The 23,839-nt window shown below is 46.5% G+C and overlaps 1 protein-coding gene across 1 annotated transcript in view; it reads right to left on the bottom strand.

The window, feature by feature from the left end:
- Positions 1 to 15,735, bottom strand: part of LOC135057230 (collagen alpha-2(IX) chain-like) — a 151,984-nt gene extending 136,249 nt beyond the window's left edge. The window contains exons 1-2 of the mRNA XM_063963125.1: positions 15,662 to 15,735; positions 11,546 to 11,724 (exon numbers count right to left, since the gene is read on the bottom strand). Coding sequence (XP_063819195.1) covers positions 11,546 to 11,708 — 163 coding nt within the window. The 5' untranslated portion in view covers positions 11,709 to 11,724; positions 15,662 to 15,735. The remainder of the gene's footprint in view (positions 1 to 11,545; positions 11,725 to 15,661) is intronic.
- Between the last annotated feature and the right edge of the window lie 8,104 nt (positions 15,736 to 23,839).

Genomic DNA, 23,839 nt, shown 5'->3' with positions numbered 1-23,839 from the left:
ATAATATATAGCATTACGGTACAGTAGGCCACTGCTGTACCTACCTCTGTGTCGTCAAGTATACTATCCATCCATACCTGTGGTGCATTTAATTTTTGCACAGTTTGCTGACCACCAGTATATAATCTATAGCATTACGGTACAGTAGGCCACTGCTGTACCTACCTCTGTGTCGTCAAGTACACTATCCATCCATACCTGTGGTGCATTTCATTTTTGCACAGTTTGCTGACCACCAGTATATAATATATAGCATTACGGTACAGTAGGCCACTGCTGTACCTACCTCTGTGTCGTCAAGTATACTATCCATCCATACCTGTGGTGCATTTCAGTTGTGCGCAGTATATATAGTAGTGGGCCATTGCTATTGATACTGGCATATAATTCCACACATAAAAAACTGGAGAACAAAAATGTGGAGGTTAAAATAGGGAAAGATCAAGATCCACTTCCACCTCGTGCTGAAGCTGCTGCCACTAGTCATGGCCGAGACGATGAAATGCCATCAACGTCGTCTGCCAAGGCCGATGCCCAATGTCATAGTAGAGAGCATGTAAAATCCAAAAAATAAAAGTTCAGTAAAATGACCCAAAAATCAAAATTGAAAGCGTCTGATGAGAAGCGTAAACTTGCCAATATGCCATTTACCACACGGAGTGGCAAGGAACGGCTGAGGCCCAGGCCTATGTTCATGATTCACATGAGGATGGAAGCACTCATCCTCTCGCTAGAAAAATGAAAAGACTTAAGCTGGCAAAAGCACAGCAAAGAACTGTGCGTTCTTCTAAATCACAAATCCCCAAGGAGAGTCCAATTGTGTCGGTTGCGATGCCTAACCTTCCCAACACTGGATGGGAAGAGCTTGCGCCTTCCACCATTTGCACGCCCCCTGCAAGTGCTGGAAGGAGCACCCGCAGTCCAGTTCCTGATAGTCAAATTGAAGATGTCACTGTTGAAGTACACCAGGATGAGGATATGGCTGTTGCTTGCGCTGGGGAGGAAATTGACAAGGAGGATTCTGATGGTGAGGTGGTTTGTTTAAGTCAGGCACCCGGGGAGAAACCTGTTGTCCGTGGGACGAATATGGCCATTGACATGCCTGGTCAAAATACAAAAAAAATCAGCTCTTTGGTGTGGAATTATTTCAACACAAATGCGGACAACAGGTGTCAAGCCGCGTGTTGCCTTTGTCAAGCTGTAATAAGTAGGGGTAAGGACGTTAACCACCTAGGAACATCCTCCCTTATACGTCACCTGGACCGCATTCATCAGAAGTCAGTGACAAGTTCGAAAACTTTGGGGGATAGCGGAAGGAGTCCACTGACAATTAAATTGCTTCCTCTTGTAACCAAGCTCCTGCAAACCACACCACCAACTCCCTCAGTGTCAATTTCCTCCTTACACAGGAAAGCCAATAGTCCTGCAGGCCATGTCACTGGCAAGTCTGACGAGTCCTCTCCTGCCTGGGATTCCTCCGATGCATCCTTGAGTGTAACGCCTACTGCTGCTGGCGCTGCTGTTGTTGCTGCTGGAAGTCGATCGTCATCCCAGAGGGGAAGTCGGAAGACCACTTGTACTACTTTTAGTAAGCAATTGACTGTCCAACAGTCCTTTGCGAGGAAGATGAATATCACAGCAGTCATCCTGCTGCAAAGCGGATAACTCAGGCCTTGGCAGCCTGGGCGGTGAGAAACGTGGTTCCGGTATCCACCGTTACTTCAGAGGCAACTATAGACTTGATTGAGGTACTGTGTCCCCGGTACCAAATACCATCTAGGTTCCATTTCTCTAGGCAGGCGATACCGAAAATGTACACAGACCTCAGAAAAAGAGTCAGCAGTGTCCTAAAAAATGCAGTTGTACCCAATGTCCACTTAACCATGGACATGTGGACAAGTGGAGCAGGGCAGACTCAGGACTATATGACTGTGACAGCCCACTGGGTAGATGTATTGCCTCCCGCAGCAAGAACAGCAGTGGCGGCACCAGTAGCAGCATCTCACAAACGCCAACTCGTTCCTAGGAAGGCTATGCTTTGTATCACCGCTTTCCAGAAGAGGCACACAGCTGACAACCTCTTACGGAAACTGAGGAACATCATCGCAGAATGGCTTACCCCAATTGGACTCTCCTGGGGATTTGTGACATCGGACAACGCCACCAATATTGTGCGTGCATTACATCTGAGCAAATTCCAGCACGTCTCATGTTTTGCACATACATTGAATTTGGTGGTGCAGAATTATTTAAAAAATGACAGGGGCGTGCAAGAGATGCTGTCGGTGGCCCGAAGAATTGCGGGCCACTTTCGGCATTCAGCCACCGCGTGCCGAAGACTGGAGCACCACCAAACATTCCTGAACCTGCCTTGCCATCATCTGAAGCAAGAGGTGGTAACGAGGTGGAATTCAACCCTCTATATGCTTCAGAGGATGGAGGAGCAGCAAAAGGCCATTCAAGCCTATACATCTGCCCACGATATAGGCAAAGGAGGGGGAATGCACCTGACTCAAGCGCAGTGGAGAATGAATTCAACGTTGTGCAAGGTTCTGCAACCCTTTGAACTTGCCACACGTGAAGTCAGTTCAGACACTGCCAGCCTGAGTCAGGTCATTCCCCTCATCAGGCTTTTGCAGAAGAAGCTGGAGACATTGAAGGAGGAGCTAAAACAGAGCGATTCCGCTAGGCATGTGGGACTTGTGGATGGAGCCCTTCATTCGCTTAACCAGGATTCACGGGTGGTCAATCTGTTGAAATCAGAGCACTACATTTTGGCCACCGTGCACGATCCTAGATTTAAAACCTACGTTGTATCTCTCTTTCTGGCAGACACAAGTCTGCAGAGGTTCAAAGACATGCTGGTGAGAAAATTGTCAAGTCAAGCGGAACGTGACCCGTGAACATCTCCTCCTTCACATTCTCCCGCAACTGGGGGTGCGAGGAAAAGGCTAAGAATTCCGAGCCCACCCGCTGGCGGTGATGCAGGGCAGTCTGGAGCGAGTGCTGACATCTGTTCCGGACTGAAGGACCTGCCAACGATTACTGACATGTCGTCTACTGTCACTGCATATGATTATGTCACCATTGAAAGAATGGTGGAGGATTATATGAGTGACCGCATCCAAGTAGGCACGTCAGACAGTCCGTACGTATACTGGCAGGAAAAAGAGGCAATTTGGAGGCCCTTGCACAAACTGGCTTTATTCTACCTAAGTTGCCCTCCCTCCAGTGTGTACTCCGAAAGAGTGTTTAGTGCAGCCACTCACCTTGTCAGCAATCGGCGTACGAGGTTACTTCCAGAAAATGTGGAGAAGATGATGTTCATCAAAATGAATTATAATCAATTCCTCCGTGGAGACATTCACCAGCAGCAATTGCCTCCAGAAAGTACTCAGGGACCTGAGATGGTGGATTCCAGTGGGGACGAATTAATAATCTGTGAGGAGGGGGATGTACACAGTGAAAGGGGTGAGGAATCGGAGGATGATGATGAGGTGGACATCTTGCCTCTGTAAAGCCAGTTTGTGCAAGGAGAGATTGATTGCTTCTTTTTTTGGTGGGGGCCCAAACCAACCAGTCATTTTAGTCACAGTCGTGTGGCAGACCCTGTCGCTGAAATGATGGGTTCGTTAAAGTGTGCATGTCCTGTTTATACAACATAAGGGTGGGTGGGAGGGCCCAAGGACAATTCCATCTTGCACCTCTTTTTTCTTTCATTTTTCTTTGCATCATGTGCTGTTTGGGGACTATTTTTTAAATCTGCCATCCTGTCTAACACTGCAGTGCCACTCCTAGATGGGCCAGGTGTTTGTATCGGCCACTTGGGTCACTTAGCTTAGTCACACAGCTACCTCATTACGCCTCTTTTTTTCTTTGCATCATGTGCTGTTTGGGGACTATTTTTTTGAAGTGCCATACTGCCTGACACTGCAGTGCCACTCCTAGATGGGCCAGGTGTTTGTGTCGGCCACTTGTGTCACTTAGCTTAGTCACACAGCGACCTTGGTGCGCCTCTATTTTTCTTTGCATCATGTGCTGTTTGGGGACTGTTTTTTAAATCTGCCATCCTGTCTGACACTGCAGTGCCACTCCTAGATGGGCCAGGTGTTTGTGTCGGCCACTTGGGTCGCTTAGCTTAGTCACACAGCGACCTCGGTGTGCCTCTTTTTTTCTTTGCATCATGTGCTGTTTGGGGACAATTTTTTTCAAGTGCCATCCTGCCTGACACTGCAGTGCCACTACTAGATGGGCCAGGTGTTTGTGTCGGCCACTTGTGTCGCTTAGCTTAGTCACACAGCGACATTGGGGCACCTCTTTTTTTCTTTGCATCATGTGCTGTTTGGGGACTAATTTTTTGAAGTGCCATCTTGTCTGACACTGCAGTGCCACTCCTAGATGGGCCAGGTGTTTGTGTCGGCCACTTGTGTCGCTTAGCTTAGTCACACAGCGACCTTGGTGCGCCTCTTTTTTTCTTTGCATCATGTGCTGTTTGGGGACTATTTTTTTGAAGTGCCATCCTGCCTGACACTGCAGTGCCACTCCTAGATGGGCCAGGTGTTTGTGTCGGCCACTTGTGTCGCTTAGCTTAGTCACACAGCGACCTTGGTGCGCCTCTTTTTTTCTTTGCATCATGTGCTGTTTGGGGACTATTTTTTTGAAGTGCCATCCTGCCTGACACTGCAGTGCCACTCCTAGATGGGCCAGGTGTTTGTGTCGGCCACTTGTGTCGCTTAGCTTAGCCATCCAGTGACCTCGGTGCAAATGTTAGGACTAAAAATAATATTGTGAGGTGTGAGGTGTTCAGAATAGACTGAAAATGAGTGTAAATTATGGTTATTGAGGTTAATAATACCATGGGATCAAAATTACCCCCAAATTCTATGATTTAAGCTGTTTTTGAGGGTTTTTTGTAAAAAAACACCCGAGTCCAAAACACACCCGAATCCGACAAAAAAATTTCAGGGAGGTTTTGCCAAAACGCGTCCGAATCCAAAACACGGCCGCGGAACCGAATCCAAAACCAAAACACAAAACCCGAAAAATGTCCGGTGCACATCACTAATTTTAATCTGTTTTTGTTCCTACAGTATTATTAGTATCAATAACTTTCATTTCCAATCTTTTCCAGTGTGACCTGAAATAACAAGGAAGGGACTATGGCCCAAATTTATCAAGCCTTGGAGAGTGGTAAATTGCACGGTGATAAAGTACCAGCCAATCAGCTCATAACTGCCATGTAACAGGCTGTGTTTGAAAAATTACAGCTAGGAGCTAATTAGTTGTCACTTTATCCCCGTGAAATTGATCACTCAGCAAGGCTTGATAAATCTTGGACTTACATTCAATCCAAAACATGGGAGATTCCATTTTTATATCCGAGCCTGAGCCGGGACTTGGTTCAACTCATAACTCCCGCTCATCTTTACCATTTATGGCTGATATGTGCGCAGCTGGTTATTGATATGATGCCACGTGCCACATTGCATTGAATTGATTCAGCCTATGAGCAATCATATGTTCAGCTGCAAAAGTAACTACATATTATGCTTCCCTAAATGTTTAGAGTTGCAATGTACAGATATGCTCATTCACATCACATCTGTAAGTATTGATGGGTGTGACTAGTTTGCAGAGACTAGTGTACATGTCAGCGGGCACGTGTTTGCTGCGATCCACAACAAATGCATTAAAAGAAAAAATAGCATGGACATACCTGTATTTTGGCACTTTAAAATAAAGGAAAATAATAACAATAACAGTATTATATTTACAATGATGGTACTGTGCTATGAAACTCAAGGACCGCTTTTTTTGTTACACTTGGAAATTCAGACAAAAATCTGAATTTGTCAGCCATAAATGTAAATGTAATACTTAATTCATCATCTTAATAAAAATTCCTGTATTGTGGAATCATAAATACTATTTTATTACATTATTCTGAAACCTGTATTTGAAAGAATCTAATAAAAACAAAATAAAGTAAGCCGGACAAGCATGACTTTAAGGGAAGTCTAGGCATACATATTTATCCATCAGAGACAGTATTATATGCTTTATGTGTCCTACAAATAATAAATCCTTTTATGTTTAAAAATGTTTCTATACTGATTCTCTTGCATCATTTTTAAAAGTTATTTGTACCTCAGACCCTGGAAAGAATGTATGACACTAATATAAAGTTTATAAACTGTATAACTTTGCAACATCAACATTTTAAAGAAACATCACTGCTAAAATGCAAGTTCAGTTTGGAAAACTATCTGGTAAGATTTACAAATACATATTGGTTTCCATTTGTGCATTGATGATTGGCATTGAATGAGTTTGAGATTGGAGTGATTGATAGGAAGTGAACCATCTAGTTCATGGAACAGAATAAGTGACACATATTTTGAAGTAACAAGGAGTGACTGTACAGTACAGTATGTTATATGTGACCTGTGATCCAAGTTAGAGAAATTGAGGGAGCAGAGATGTAACAGAGAGATAGGAAAAAGTGAAGTTCCTAAGACTAGTTCAGAGTACCAGAAAGTGATAAAATTTCATATGAAAGCAGAAATGTAAAAATAGTACCACTAAGCTGATCTGAGTTTGATAGGTATGCTGAGTGTGAGTGAATTCTAAGTTCAATACAAAATCTTATTCCATTTACCCTCTTCTGCTTCCCCCTTCCCCTTCAGCCACCCCCATGCCCCTTCTGCCCAACCACGGGCGACGAAGTCCACTCCTTCATCTCACACTCCACCTGCCCCATGGACTCCCCCTCTGCCTGCTCCCACCTTGCTCACCTCTTCAACTTATCACTCTCGCCTAGCATCTTTCGCTCACCAATTCAAACATGCACTTGTCTCACCTATTCTGAAAAAAAACAACCTTAGCCCATCATCAGCCACTAGCTAATTTTTCAGTTCAACTATGGCAACCTTCTCCTTACTGGCCTCCCCTGTTCCCATCTGACTCCTCTCCAATCTGTTCTCAATATGGCTGCTAGGCTCAGCTTCCTCCCCTGCAGCCACTCCTTTCTGCCAATATCTGCACTAGCCCCCCTTCGCCTACAGCGTTCTCTTTAAATTTCTCACTCTTACATTCGAGGCTCTCTCTAACTCCACTGCTTCCTACATCTTCAACCTCATCTCCCTGCATACTCCCTCCCATCCTCTTTGGTCGGTCAATGACCATCACCTCTCCTCCACTCTGGTTACTGCATCAAACGCTCACATACTGTATAAGATTTTTTCTCTGATGCCTCCCTGCACTGGAATGAGTTCTTAGTCTGTCAGACTCTCCAGACCCTGTAGAGCAGGCTTTTTCAACCAGTGTGCCGTGGCACACTAGTGTGCCGCGACCAGTTGCAAGGTGTGCCGCGGAGCCAGAGCAGCTTCATGCACCTTCAGAGTGAACTGTTGGCCCAGGCTCTTCTTAGAGGATCAGTCGTGCTCCGGCCATGACCTATGCCTTGAAAACTGTGATATCATAGGTCACGGCCGCCGCGTCTCACCACCCAGCCAGCCCACCTGCCTGCATACACATCTTCCAGTTCCCGCCTGCATACACAGCTTTCCTTGCCAACCCACATCCACACCTGCCCGACCGCCCGCTGCTCAGTATTCGCAGAACTCCACTATGAACAACCCCCGCCACAAGAGGGACAGGGAGGAGGACAGCTGATAATAATATTTGTTATTTTATTTCTCCTGTGGGGAACAATAGGATTTCAATAGGATTTATGTGAGGAGAATAAGAATGTATGGATGTATTTGGGGAACAATGTGAATAATTCATGTGGGGAGCAATAGGATTTATGTGGGGAGAAATGTGATTTATGTGGGGAGCAATGTGATTGTTTTTTCTGTGTAGTCCAATGTATGTGTGGATTTTTGTTTTACTGTGAGGGCCAATGTGTGTGTTTTGTTTTTTTCTGTGGGGAACTGATGGTGTGCCTTGGCAATTTTAAAATATTGTTCGGTGTGCCGCGAGTAAAAAAAGGTTGAAAATAACTGCTGTAGAGAATCAAATGAACACTAAAACCCACCTGAACATCAAAGCATACCAGTCAATAACATAAGCATATCACTACGTAGCTCACCTGCCCTCAGGTTCCCATTCACCAGCTCTCACCTCATGTCAACTGTCTGTCTTCCCCTTCCCCTTAGAATGTTATCTCCTAGGAGCAGGGTCCTCCACCTTGTTCTGACAGCCCTTTTCTCTTGCTCATCATCTACAGCCTTCCATGGCCTTATAGCACTGTGCTCCACTTGATCGTAGCCTCTCATCTATTGCAGCTGCTCTAACCTGACAGTTGTGCACAGTGGTGCAAGTATAAAAAATTTCTTAGAAGTACTGTGTGCGCTCACCGAATGCGTGTGCAAAAATGGGTGTGGCCAAATGGCACATGGGGCGTGGCCAATGGAAATGAGGCGTGATACAAGTATGGGGAAGGGGCAGATACAAATATGACCCCAATAGTGCCAGATACACGTTACCCCACAGTGCCAGATATACATTGCCCCACAGTGCCAGATACACATTGCCTCACTGTGCCAGATACACAAATGCCCCCAGAGTGCCAGATATACATTGCCTCACAGTGCCAGATACACATTGCCCCACAGTGCCAGATACACAAATGCCCCCACTGTGTCAGATATACATTGCCCCCCAGTGCCAGATACAGAAATGCCCCCACAGTGCCAGATATGCCCCCAGTGCCAGATACAGAAATGCCCCCAGTGCCAGATACACATGTCCCCGCAGTGCCAGATATGGCCACAGTGCCAGATACACATGTCCCTCTAGTGCCAGATATGCCCCAAGTGCCAGATACACATGTCCCCGCAGTGCCAGAAAAGCCCCCAGTGCCAGATACACATGTCCCCGCATTGCCAGATATGCCCCCAGTGCCAGATACACATGTCCTTCCCAGTGCCAGATATGCCCCCGGTGCCAGATACACATGTTCCCCCAGTGCCAGATATGCCCCCAGTGCCAGATATCCCCCGGTGCCAGATACACATGTCCCCCCAGTGCCAGATATCCCCCAGTGCCAGATACACATGTCCCCCCAGTGCCAGATATGCCCCCAGTGCCAGATATGCTCCCAGTGCCAGATATACATGTCCCCCAGTGTCAGAAATGCCCCCAGTGCCTGGTACACATGTCCCCCCAGTGCCAGATATCCCCCAGTGCCAGATATCCCCCAGTTCCAGATACACATATCCCCCCAGTGCCAGATATGCTCCCAGCGCCAGGTATACATGTCCCCCCAGTGCCAGATATGCCCCCAGTGGCAGATATGCTCCCAGTGCCAGGTATACATGCCCCCCCCCAGTGCTAGATATGCCCCCAGTGCCAGGTATACATGAAGCCCCCCCTTCCCTGCTGCTCACCACTGCTGCTGTCCTGTGTGTGTGAGGGGAGTAGAGCGCAGTCTGTGCCTCTCCTTCCCCTCAATCTCTGGCGGGTGCAGGTGAGTTCAATTCAGCCTTGATCTGTGAGCCAATCAAAGCTCGCGGTCCGGCAGCCTTGTCTGCCGGTCCGCGAGCTCTGATTGGCTCACGGGCGGTGCTAAATTGAACAAAGACTCTGAGGGGCAGGAGAGGGGCAGGAGAGGCGCAGGCTGCGCTCTCCTCCCCTCACATCAGCGGTAGCAGCAGTGAGCAGCAGAGGGAGGGAGGGGAGGAGCGGCGGCCCGTCAGCGTGGGTACGGCGTACCCACGGCTAAATTCTTAAGGGTACGCCATACACACCCGTACCCGCATACTTGCACCATTGGTTGTGCAATCACTAAGGGATTCAATTCCCAACCTATGTCGAATACTCCCTCACATCCCATTTTTTCCTAGCTCTGTTTTGAACTGTGGTTTTGTTATTTGTGTACTGTAAAGCAGAGTACACACTAGATGATATCGTGGACAATGTGCACGATTATGACACATCATTCATGATATTGTCTAGTGTGTATGCACTATGTCGCTGACAACGCACGCTCCCATACTTTGTCAGCAACATCAGGTCCGACAAAGATGTCAGCACCCTGCTGGGTCCTGTCGCTGCTGATATTGGCAGGTACACACATCGTCTAGTGGGTACCCGGCTTTACTGTATGTTCTGTGTACTGCACTGTTCTGTTCACCCTGTTTTCCAAATGTACGGCACTGTGGACCACTAGTGACACCTTATATATAAAGTGTCATAATAATAATAATGATAATAACAATAATACTTCAGAGATGCAGGAACTGTAAATTGATCATCAGTTATGAAAGATTTGGAATGTGACAACATGCTGCTGCTGTATGTTGAACATACATATGTGTCCTCTTACATCTTTTCTCTGTGCGGCACGCTATATGTCACATTACACATAATGCGTGAGTGCCGTGTAACTCGGTAGTGTCGATATCTTTTTTGTGATTTTTAAAAAAATATGACGCACGGCATGAGCAGTTTTTAATGATTAAAATGATATGCAGCATGCCCATATTCTGTGTGTGACTGTGACTGTACTATATGTATACAAAATGCTATGCTACAGTGTTTTCCTGATCATGGCATTTCGGATTCAGATACAGCCGCAATTACACACAGAATATAGTCATGACACATATTATTTAATCAGCAGAAGCTGCTTGTGCGTCCTATTACATTACTCTGCATCTAAAGATGCTCAGCACTACTGAGTCCCACACAGAGCCGGATTATCCTAGGTGCGACAAGGGCGGACGTCCCAGGGCCCCAACACATTAGGGGCCCCCACAGACTGCTTTATAAATCTGAGCAGTCTCCCTCAGCAGCCGCCGAGGAGCTCCGTGTACAGAGTGTACACGGAGCTCTGTACACTGAGCTCCTCAGCGGCTTCTGACAGAGACTACTCCGATTTTAAAACGCAGTCTGTGGGGGCCCCTAACATGTGACTCAGTAACGCACACCGGTGGCTTAGTCAGTATCTAGCGGGATTTTACTTCACTACCCCGCGAGATATTGACTTAGCCACCGGCGTGCGCTGCTGTAAAGCTGCTGCTCCATATGTGGGTATGTGTGTAAGTCATTGTGTGTATGAGTGAGTGAGTGTGTATGTATGTGGGTGTGAGTGTGCCCGCCGACTCACTCGCGCATGGTGGGGGGTTCTTTGACTGCAATTTTTTGTGGTGGGGACCTCCACGCGTTCGTTGCCGGGGCCCCAACCAGCCTTAATCCGGCCCTTGTCCCACATCATGATGCAAATTGAGGGGCTGTTTAGTGTGACTAAAGCAAGGATGTAAGAGGACATATCTGTAGTATCAGAGCAAGTAAGCAGCACCTGCAAGTAGGGGAATTCAGCATCAGTCAGGTGTCATTCTTCAAGCTAGGTTAATTGAAACAGAAATTAATACTTTATGTGCAGTTTTAATCTACCGTCCAAAATTATTTTCTTTGGGAGAACAGATCTCACTAATTAAGATATTTAGGATAATCTGGGTCCTTTGTGTATATTTACATGCCATTTAACAAAATATGGCGATATTCTGCACATGACATTATGTTTGTCTAGTGATTTTACCTGGTTCACCCTTCTGTCCGGGAATTCCATCTCTCCCATCTCTCCCATTAAGACCTTGAAATCCTTGAATAACTGAGCAGACAACTGGTTTTTCTTGAACTTCACATGACACCAGCATGAAAGGAATGATCATGGCTGTGATAACTGTTATGTAGAGAGCCATATTTGTATAGATCCACCTGTAAAATAATTCAAATGTATATTTAACATTATTACTATGAGAAAGAGTTCAGAAGACATTTATATTAGAGATGAGCGGGTTCGGTTTCTTTGAATCCGAACCCGCACGAACTTCACTTTTTTTTTCACGGGTCCGAGCGACTCGGATCTTCCCGCCTTGCTCGGTTAACCCGAGCGCGCCCGAACGTCATCATGACGCTGTCGGATTCTCGCGAGACTCGGATTCTATATAAGGAGCCGCGCGTCGCCGCCATTTTCACACGTGCATTGAGATTGATAGGGAGAGGACGTGGCTGGCGTCCTCTCCATTAGAATAGATTAGAAGAGAGAGAGAGAGAGAGAGATTGTGCAGACAGAGTTTACCACAGTGACCAGTGCAGTTGTTGTTAAGTTAACTTTTATTTAATATATCCGTTCTCTGCTATATCCGTTCTCTGCCTGAAAAAAACGATACACAGCAGTCACACAGTGTGACTCAGTCTGTGTGCACTCAGCTCAGCCCAGTGTGCTGCACATCAATGTATAAAAGCTTATAATAATTGTGAGGGAGACTGGGGAGCACTGCAGGTTGTTATAGCAGGAGCCAGGAGTACATAATATTATATTAATTTAAAATTAAACAGTGCACACTTTTGCTGCAGGAGTGCCACTGCCAGTGTGACTAGTGGTGACCAGTGCCTGACCACCAGTATAGTAGTATATTGTTGTATACTATCTCTTTATCAACCAGTCTATATTAGCAGCAGACACAGTACAGTGCGGTAGTTCACGGCTGTGGCTACCTCTGTGTCGGCAGTCGGCACTCGGCAGGCAGTCCGTCCATCCATAATTGTATAATTATATACCACCTAACCGTGGTATTTTTTTTTCTTTCTTTATACCGTCGTCATAGTCATACTAGTTGTTACGAGTATACTACTATCTCTTTATCAACCAGTGTACAGTGCGGTAGTTCACGGCTGTGGCTACCTCTGTGTCGGCAGTCGGCAGGCAGTCCGTCCATCCATAATTGTATTATTATAATATATACCACCTAACCGTGGTTTTTTTTTCATTCTTTATACCGTCATAGTGTCATACTAGTTGTTACGAGTATACTACTATCTCTTTATCAACCAGTGTACAGTGCGGTAGTTCACGGCTGTGGCTACCTCTGTGTCGGCAGTCGGCAGGCAGTCCGTCCATCCATAATTGTATTATAATATATACCACCTAACCGTGGTTTTTTTTTCATTCTTTATACCGTCATAGTGTCATACTAGTTGTTACGAGTATACTACTATCTCTTTATCAACCAGTGTACAGTGCGGTAGTTCACGGCTGTGGCTACCTCTGTGTCGGCAGTCGGCAGGCAGTCCGTCCATCCATAATTGTATTATAATATATACCACCTAACCGTGGTTTTTTTTTCATTCTTTATACCGTCATAGTCAGTCATACTAGTTGTTACGAGTATACTACTATCTCTTTATCAACCAGTGTACAGTGCGGTAGTTCACGGCTGTGGCTACCTCTGTGTCGGAACTCGGCAGGCAGTCCGTCCATCCATAATTGTATTACAATATATACCACCTAACCGTGGTTTTTTTATACCACCTAACCGTGGCAGTCCGTCCATAATTGTATACTAGTATCCAATCCATCCATCTCCATTGTTTACCTGAGGTGCCTTTTAGTTCTGCCTATAAAATATGGAGAACAAAAAAGTTGAGGTTCCAAAATTAGGGAAAGATCAAGATCCACTTCCACCTCGTGCTGAAGCTGCTGCCACTAGTCATGGCCGAGACGATGAAATGCCAGCAACGTCGTCTGCCAAGGCCGATGCCCAATGTCATAGTACAGAGCATGTCAAATCCAAAACACCAAATATCAGAAAAAAAAAGGACTCCAAAACCTAAAATAAAATTGTCGGAGGAGAAGCGTAAACTTGCCAATATGCCATTTACCACACGGAGTGGCAAGGAACGGCTGAGGCCCTGGCCTATGTTCATGGCTAGTGGTTCAGCTTCACATGAGGATGGAAGCACTCAGCCTCTCGCTAGAAAACTGAAAAGACTCAAGCTGGCAAAAGCACCGCAAAGAACTGTGCGTTCTTTGAAATCCCAAATCCACAAGGAGAGTCCAATTGTGTCGGTTGCGATGCCTGACCTTCCCAACACTGGACGTGAAGAGCATGCGCCTTCCACTATTTGCATGCCCCCTGCAAGTGCTGGAAGGAGCACCCGCAGTCCAGTTCCTGATAGTCAGATTGAAGATGTCAGTGTTGAAGTACACCAGGATGAGGAGGATATGGGTGTTGCTGGCGCTGGGGAGGAAATTGACCAGAAGGATTCTGATGGTGAGGTGGTTTGTTTAAGTCAGGCACCCGGGGAGACACCTGTTGTCCGTGGGAGGAATATGGCCGTTGACATGCCAGGTGAAAATACCAAAAAAATCAGCTCTTCGGTGTGGAGGTATTTCACCAGAAATGCGGACAACAGGTGTCAAGCCGTGTGTTCCCTTTGTCAAGCTGTAATAAGTAGGGGTACGGACGTTAACCACCTCGGAACATCCTCCCTTATACGTCACCTGCAGCGCATTCATAATAAGTCAGTGACAAGTTCAAAAACTTTGGGTGACAGCGGAAGCAGTCCACTGACCAGTAAATCCCTTCCTCTTGTAACCAAGCTCACGCAAACCACCCCACCAACTCCCTCAGTGTCAATTTCCTCCTTCCCCAGGAACGCCAATAGTCCTGCAGGCCATGTCACTGGCAATTCTGACGAGTCCTCTCCTGCCTGGGATTCCTCCGATGCATCCTTGCGTGTAACGCCTACTGCTGCTGGCGCTGCTGTTGTTGCCGCTGGGAGTCGATGGTCATCCCAGAGGGGAAGTCGTAAGCCCACTTGTACTACTTCCAGTTGCTTAACATTGTGTCGGCCACTAGGGTCGCTTATCTTACTCACACAGCGACCTCGGTGCAAATTTTAGGACTAAAAATAATATTGTGAGGTGTGAGGTATTCAGAATAGACTGAAAATGAGTGTAAATTATGGTTTTTGAGGTTAATAATACTTTGGGATCAAAATGACCCCCAAATTCTATGATTTAAGCTGTTTTTTAGTGTTTTTGGAAAAAAACACCCGAATCCAAAACACACCCGAATCCGACAAAAATAATTCGGTGAGGTTTTGCCAAAACGCGTTCGAACCCAAAACACGGCCGCGGAACCGAACCCAAAACCAAAACACAAAACCCGAAAAATTTCAGGCGCTCATCTCTAATTTATATACTGTATATATACAAAAGTATCCAACAGCCCAGCACTCCCGATGCTTAAAATTCTTAGCTGGTTGCCTGCAGTAAATAATGGCATATCATTCAGTAACAGCAGCACTTCAAGCAATGAAAACTAGCTTCTCAGGCAATATATATCTCAACGTCTCAATGCCTTTACTTAACGCATGGCATTTTTGTCAGGACCTACTGTATTTAGTCCTGATAAAAATGCCATGCGTTAAGTAATGGCATTGAAATATTGAGATTTATACTGCCTGAGAAGTCCTTTTTCATTGCTTTGAGTGCCGCTGCTTACTGAAATATATATATATATATATATATATATATATATATATCATTGTGCACCTTTATTTCCCATGTAACTGCATTGTAGAACAACTAGGATTACCTTGTTTCCTGCACTCTATTACTCCTAAAATCTCATTGTGCCTATATGAAACGTGATATTTTTACATAATCCTCTTGAATAAGTTTGCATGAGAAAGCTGTAAGTCAAACAGTATATTCTCCAGACTAAAATGTGCCACTATATTCTTCACAATTTGGTTAATTTATATAAAGGTAACCCGAAGAATAAAAATAACTACCTACTATGCGACTATGCATTTTAAACAGTAACAGTAGTAGCAATGATTTTGCCTCTAAGAAGAAACTTACCTCAGTGACTGTACTGTGGAAATAAACTACAATATTAGGATTGGGTAGAAGATTACTGCATTGTGTGTTTTACTCTGTATCACAGTGACCAGTTTCAACTAAGCCCTGCTCTTATACCTCTAGCTTACCATTGTGAACTCTGCCTTTCTGTAGGGAATTTACAGTGGTTGCAAAATATCCTTTTGATTATGTGACATACACAGTACTTTCTGAAATGTTACAACTGTGTTGCAAGCACTATTTGCATATCTCAAGGAAATGTATACCAATACAATCAAATAAATAATTGTAATAAAATCATAACAGTAGCTTTAAAAAAACAAAACAAAACAAAAACCCACAAGAGTATGCTACTAGAAATCTGTATAATAGTAATATGCAGTGAAAGTAATATACAGTGGAAGTATCATGATGTAGTATATGGAATCATATGGATCTAGTGACAAAGCTCTAGGTCGGTGGCTGCCTGATATATACACATTATGTGGGCGTAGCTTGGGGTGCTTTAGGCAGGGGGATCTGAAGGGGTGGCCCGCTGAGGCTGCCTCGGAGAAATCAGTGGATTATGGAGGGACACTACAGGGTGAAGGTACTGGACCTGCAGCCAGGGGATAGAATGGTGTCATAACAAGGGTGGGGACAGCAAGGGGTGTGCAGGGGCACAGCTTGGTGATGCAGCATTCACAATCCACTGTCAGACAACCCAGGTCTCCATCCAGCCAAGCTCCTGTGGTTGGTCCTTCCCTGAAGACCATCCATCAATAAGAATAATCTTTTCTACAGACCCTCCTCCTCAACCCCCTCCAACTGCAGGACAATGGGGGTAATTCCAAGTTGATCGCAGCAGGAATTTTTTTAACAGTTGGGCAAAACCATGTGCACTGCAGGGGAGGCAGATATAACATGTGCAGAGAGAGTTAGATTTGGGTGGGTTATTTTGTTTCTGTGCAGGGTAAATACTGGCTGCTTTATTTTTACACTGCAGTTTAGATTGCAGATTGAACTCACCACACCCAAATCTAACTCTCTCTGCACATGTTAAATCTGCCTCCCCTGCAGTGCACATGGTTTTGCCCAACTGATAAAAAATTTCCTGCTGCGATCAACTTGGAATTACCCCCAATATGTGGAAGCCGGGACACACTGCTGGAGGTCCAGCCGAGGTAAGAGTTGGAGAACAGAGGAGCCACACTTCTCTCCTCCAGCTGGAGCGGTTATTGCGCAGCACACATCTCTCCTCCTTCAGTCCTTATGGTCAGTGTATGCTCTGCTCTCTGCCTCCTCTCCCCACGAGTCTCCTGCAGTCTGCTGTCCACAGGGACCGGCGCGTGGTAGTTACAGAACCTTCACCTCATGTGCCAGCTCCAGTGAACAGTTATGTCCGTGATAGTCCACTGCCACCAATGGATGATGCATAAATAGCATGGCCAGCACTACACCCCATTGACACCAATGGATGATGCATAAATAGCATGGCCAGCACTACACCCCACTGCCACCAAGGATGATGCATAAATAGCATGGCCAGCACTACACCCCACTGCCACCAAGGATGATGCATAAATAGCATGGCCAGCACTACACCCCACTGTCACCAATGGATGATGCATAAATAGCATGGCCAGCACTACACCCCACTGTCACCAATGGATGATGCATAAATAGCACGGCCAGCACTACACCCCACTGTCACCAATGGATGATGCATAAATAGCATGGCCAGCACTACACCCTGCTGCCACCAATGGATGATGCATAAATAGCATGGCCAGCACTACACCCCACTGTCACCAATGGATGATGCATAAATAGCATGGCCAGCACTACACCCTGCTGCGACCAATGGATGATGCATAAATAGCATGGCCAGCACTACACCCCGCTACCACCAAGGATGATGCATAAATAGCATGGCCAGCACTACACCCCACTACCACCAATGGATGATGCATAAATAGCATGGCCAGCACTACACCCCACTGCCTCCAAGGATGATGCATAAATAGCATGGCCAGCACTACACCCCACTACCACCAATGGATAATGCATAAATAGCATGGCCAGCACTACACCCCACTGTCACCAATGGATGATGCATAAATAGCATGGCCAGCACTACACCCCCTGTCACCAATGGATGATGCATAGATAGCATGGCCAGCACTACACCCCACTGCCACCAATGGATGATGCATAGATAGCATGGCCATCACTACACCCTGCTGCCACCAAGGATGATGCATAAATAGTATGGCCAACACTACACCCCACTGCCACCAAGGATGATGCATAAATAGCATGGCCAGCACTACACCCCACTACCACCAATGGATGATGCATAAATAGCATGGCCAGCACTACACCCCACTACCACCAATGGATGATGCATAAATAGCATGGCCAGCACTACACCCCACTGTCACCAATGGATGATGCATAGATAGCATGGCCAGCACTACACCCCACTGTCACCAATGTCATAGGGGGCACAATGCATATTTTACTAACAATAAATAAATATATTATTACAACCAATAAAGCATACCTCATAAAATGTATAATAAATAACAATAATATGCAGAAGTAGATAGTTCTTTTAGTGGGGTGCCACAAACGTAGCAGAGCACTTGCTGCAGGCTGAGGGTAAAGTTGATGTGTGATCACCCCCCACACCACACTGTTTATATTTCTGCATCCCAGTTATTTGTTCATCAGTCCCCTTCAGGTCTCTAGTTTCTCCTCAGTGGGTTAGATTGTAAGCTATTCTGGTCAGTCTCATTCTCCTGCTGAGGGCATAGCAGGATATAGCAGGTGTGTGATTATAACCCAGAACCTCCTACCACCACCACCATCACTGTTTTTGTTCAGAATCTTCCTTTCTATAACCCTAGGTCTGCCAGTCCCCTTGCTTGCTCTCATCATGCTAGATTGCAAGCACTTCTTTTTACACATTATTTTTCAGTTCACTGGAGGTAAGAGGGAGTTGGGGTGGTGCAGGCATAATGTGTAAGGCACACTACTTTGTGGAATAATTTGTACAAGGGGCACTAGTGTGTAGCTTAATGTGAATAACGGACACTAATGTGCGGCGTGATATGAATAACGGTCACTACTGTGTGGTGTGATGTGAATAACGGACACTACTGTAGCAGTGATGGGGAAGCCGTCCTCTCTCCCAGGTACAAGTCATACTTCCCCACTGAGCTCACCCTGTGCTGCAGGCAGCATCCAGCGCGGTCTGGCAGTCATGCCTCTGCAGGAGGGACAAGATCCACGAGCGATACTCATTGCTGTGACTTCCCTTGTCTCCAGTGTAGTAATGTCAGACCAGAGCTGCTTGGCCATCCACATACTAATCCGGGAGCCCCTCAGCCAACACCCCCAGGGAGCGGGTCCGGTACACACTATCCACCATGGTCTCCTGCTATGCATCTGGAAACCGAGTTAGCATTAGCGCCCATTGTACACACTGCAACCTGCAGATATACTACCACTCTCCCACACGCCCCCATATCCACTGACCATTCACAGCGGCAGCAGTTGAGGGAGGTCCCACACTGTACACAGGAACAAGCCCACCAGTTGGCCAATCACAGGTCGCTACGCAGTACCAGCATGGTGCGGTGGAGCTGTACCCTGACACAGATCTATCCCTTCCACACTTTTTTTTACTTAAGGGTGTGTGGGGAGGGGCCATAAGTTTTACCTAGGGTGCCAAATTACCTTGCACCGGCCCTGGATGAGATTCCCGTGGGGATGGGGGGCACCGCCCAGGCCAGAAGAGCCCCCATTTTCCTACAGGGCAGTACATTGACAGGCATCTCAAGTTTGGGCAGTATAGGCAGTAGGCCATCACCCTTACTGTTGTTGGCCCAAAAAAGAGGACGGCAGCAGGCTAGATGTTAATTCTGAACCCCCTTTTTGAGTTGCATAGTAGATCGGGCTGGAGCTTGGGCCCTCCTCCTAGGAGGTAGTTTGTTGCTACACACATACATTGCATTACCTGGCCACCATACTCTTTGAATATATTTAATAAAAGCTATCTGGTTGTCTGTGCCAATTATTTCGTAGGCAGAGTGCTTGAGAGTGCATGGATGTTTGTAGACAACAGGCTGATAAAAGTTTAAGCATGGTACACAAAGAGCAAAACCTTATCAGCAAATGTTTTTTTTTTTGTAATTAAACAAGTGAGGCTCAGGGACATATTAGGGTGTCAAGCTATTTTAGAATGCAAGGTTTTTATGTGTATTTATCTTGGATAAATATATTATTTTTTGTGACTTTTGGCATATTCCCTCCACTAAGTGAAAGTAGGGATGTGCACTTGAAACTTTTCGGGTTTTGTGTTTTGGTTTTGGGTTCGGTTCCGCGGCCGTGTTTTGGGTTCGAACGCGTTTTGGCAAAACCTCACCGAATTTTTTTTGTCGGATTCGGGTGTGTTTTGGATTCAGGTGATTTTTTCAAAAAACCCTAAAAAACAGCTTAAATCATAGAATTTGGGGGGCATTTTGATCCCAAAGTATTATTAACCTCAAAAACCATAATTTACACTCATTTTCAGTCTATTCTGAATACCTCACACCTCACAATATTATTTTTAGTCCTAAAATTTGCACCGAGGTCGCTGGATGACTAAGCTAAGCGACCCCAGTGGCCGACACAAACACCTGGCCCATCTAGGAGTGGCACTGCAGTGTCACGCAGGATGTCCCTTCCAAAAAACCCTCCCCAAACAGCACATGACGCAAAGAAAAAAAGAGGCGCAATGAGGTAGCTGTGTGAGTAAGCTAAGCGACCCTAGTTGCCGACACAAACACCTGGCCCATCTAGGAGTGGCACTGCAGTGTCACGCAGGATGTCCCTTCCAAAAAACCCTCCCCAAACAGCACATGACGCAAAGAAAAAAAGAGGCGCAATGAGGTAGGTGTGTGACTAAGCTAAGCGACCCTAGTGGCCGACACAAACACCTGGCCCATCTAGGAGTGGCACTGCAGTGTCACGCAGGATGTCCCTTCCAAAAAACCCTCCCCAAACAGCACATGACGCAACTAAAAATGAAAGAAAAAAGAGGTGCAAGATGGAATTGTCCTTGGGCCCTCCCACCCTCCCTTATGTTGTATAAACAGGACATGCACACTTTAACCAACCCATCATTTCAGTGACAGGGTCTGCCACACGACTGTGACTGAAATGACGTGTTGGTTTGGACCCCCACCGAAAAAGAAGCAATTAATCTCTCCTTGCACAAACTGGCTCTACAGAGGCAAGATTCCACCTCATCATCATCCTCCGATATATCACCGTGTACATCCCGCTCCTCACAGATTGTCAATTCGTCCACACTGGAATCCACCATCTCAGCTCCCTGTGTACTTTGTGGAGGCAATTGCTGCTGGTCAATGTCTCCACGGAGGAATTGATTATAATTCATTTTAATGAACATCATCTTCTCCACATTTTCTGGAAGTAACCTCGTACGCAGATTGCTGACAAGGTGAGCGGCGGCACTAAACACTCTTTCGGAGTACACACTTGTGGGAGGGCAACTTAGGTAGAATAAAGCCAGTTTGTGCAAGGGCCTCCAAATTGCCTCTTTTTCCTGCCAGTATAAGTACGGACTGTCTGACGTGCCTACTTGGATGCGGTCACTCATATAATCCTCCACCATTCTTTCAATGGTGACAGAATCATATGCAGTGACAGTAGACGACATGTCCGTAATCGTTGTCAGGTCCTTCAGTCCGGACCAGATGTCAGCATCAGCAGTCGCTCCAGACTGCCCTGCATCACCGGCAGCGGGTGGGCTCGGAATTCTGAGCCTTTTCCTCGCACCCCCAGTTGCGGGAGAATGTGAAGGAGGAGATGTTGACAGGTCGCGTTCCGCTTGACTTGACAATTTTGTCACCAGCAGGTCTTTGCACCCCAGCAGACTTGTGTCTGCCGGAAAGAGAGATCCAAGGTAGGTTTTAAATCTAGGATCGAGCACGGTGGCCAAAATGTAGTGCTCTGATTTCAACAGATTGACCACCCGTGAATCCTTGTTAAGCGAATTAAGGGCTGCATCCACAAGTCCCACATGCCTAGCGGAATCGCTCCCTTTTAGCTCCTTCTTCAATGCCTCCAGCTTCTTCTGCAAAAGCCTGATGAGGGGAATGACCTGACTCAGGCTGGCAGTGTCTGAACTGACTTCACGTGTGGCAAGTTCAAAAGGTTGCAGAACCTTGCACAACGTTGAAATCATTCTCCACTGCGCTTGAGACAGGTGCATTCCACCTCCTATATCGTGCTCAATTGTATAGGCTTGAATGGCCTTTTGCTGCTCCTCCAACCTCTGAAGCATATAGAGGGTTGAATTCCACCTCGTTACCACTTCTTGCTTCAGATGATGGCAGGGCAGGTTCAGGCGTTTTTGGTGGTGCTCCAGTTTTCTGTACGTGGTGCCTGTACGCCGAAAGTGTCCCGCAATTCTTCTGGCCACCGACAGCATCTCTTGCACGCCCCTCTCGTTTTTTAAAAAATTCTGCACCACCAAATTCAAGGTATGTGCAAAACATGGGACGTGCTGGAATTTGCCCATATTTAATGCACACACAATATTGCTGGCGTTGTCCGATGCCACAAATCCACAGGAGAGTCCAATTGGGGTAATCCATTCCGCGATGATCTTCCTCAGTTGCCGTAAGAGGTTTTCAGCTGTGTGCGTATCCTGGAAACCGGTGATACAAAGCGTAGCCTGCCTAGGAAAGAGTTGGCGGTTGCGAGATGCTGCTACTGGTGCCGCCGCTGCTGTTCTTGCAGCGGGAGTCCATACATCTACCCAGTGGGCTGTCACAGTCATATAGTCCTGACCCTGCCCTGCTCCACTTGTCCACATGTCCGTGGTTAAGTGGACATTTGGTACAACTGCATTTTTTAGGACACTGGTGAGTCTTTTTCTGACGTCCGTGTACATTCTCGGTATCGCCTGCCTAGAGAAGTGGAACCTAGATGGTATTTGGTAACGGGGGCACACTGCCTCAATAAATTGTCTAGTTCCCTGTGAACTAACGGCGGATACCGGACGCACGTCTAACACCAACATAGTTGTCAAGGCCTCAGTTATCCGCTTTGCAACAGGATGACTGCTGTGATATTTCATCTTCCTCGCAAAGGACTGTTGGACAGTCAATTGCTTGGTGGAAGTAGTAAAAGTGGGCTTACGACTTCCCCTCTGGGATGACCATCGACTCCCAGCAGCAACAACAGCAGCGCCAGCAGCAGTAGGCGTTACACGCAAGGATGCATCGGAGGAATCCCAGGCAGGAGAGGACTCGTCAGAATTGCCAGTGACATGGCCTGCAGGACTATTGGCATTCCTGGGGAAGGAGGAAATTGACACTGAGGGAGTTGGTGGGGTGGTTTGCGTGAGCTTGGTTACAAGAGGAAGGGATTTACTGGTCAGTGGACTGCTTCCGCTGTCGCCCAAAGTTTTTGAACTTGTCACTGACTTATTATGAATGCGCTGCAGGTGACGTATAAGGGAGGATGTTCCGAGGTGGTTAACGTCCTTACCCCTACTTATTACAGCTTGACAAAGGCAACACACGGCTTGACAAATGTTGTCCGCATTTCTGGTGAAATACTTCCACACCGAAGAGCTGATTTTTTTGGTATTTTCACCAGGCATGTCAACGGCCCTATTCCTCCCACGGACAACAGGTGTCTCCCCGGGTGCCTGACTTAAACAAACCACCTCACCATCAGAATCCTCCTTGTCAATTTCCTCCCCAGCGCCAGCAACACCCATATCCTCCTCATCCTGGTGTACTTCAACACTGACATCTTCAGTTTGACTATCAGGAACTGGACTGCGGGTGCTCCTTCCAGCACTTGCAGGGGGCGTGCAAATGGTGGAAGGCGCATGCTCTTCACGTCCAGTGTTGGGAAGGTCAGGCATCGCAACCGACACAATTGGACTCTCCTTGTGGATTTGGGATTTCGAATAACGCACAGTTCTTTGCGGTGCTTTTGCCAGCTTCAGTCTTTTCAGTTTTCTAGCGAGAGGATGAGTGCTTCCATCCTCATGTGAAGCTGAACCACTAGCCATGAACATAGGCCAGGGCCTCAGCCGTTCCTTGCCACTCCGTGTGGTAAATGGCATATTGGCAAGTTTACGCTTCTCCTCCGACAATTTTATTT

This window comes from Pseudophryne corroboree, chromosome 3 (assembly GCF_028390025.1).
Source record: "Pseudophryne corroboree isolate aPseCor3 chromosome 3, aPseCor3.hap2, whole genome shotgun sequence".
In the NCBI taxonomy this organism is placed as follows: Eukaryota; Metazoa; Chordata; class Amphibia; order Anura; family Myobatrachidae; genus Pseudophryne; species Pseudophryne corroboree.
Note: the sequence above shows the minus strand (reverse complement) of the source record. Positions and strands in the feature narration are given on the sequence as shown.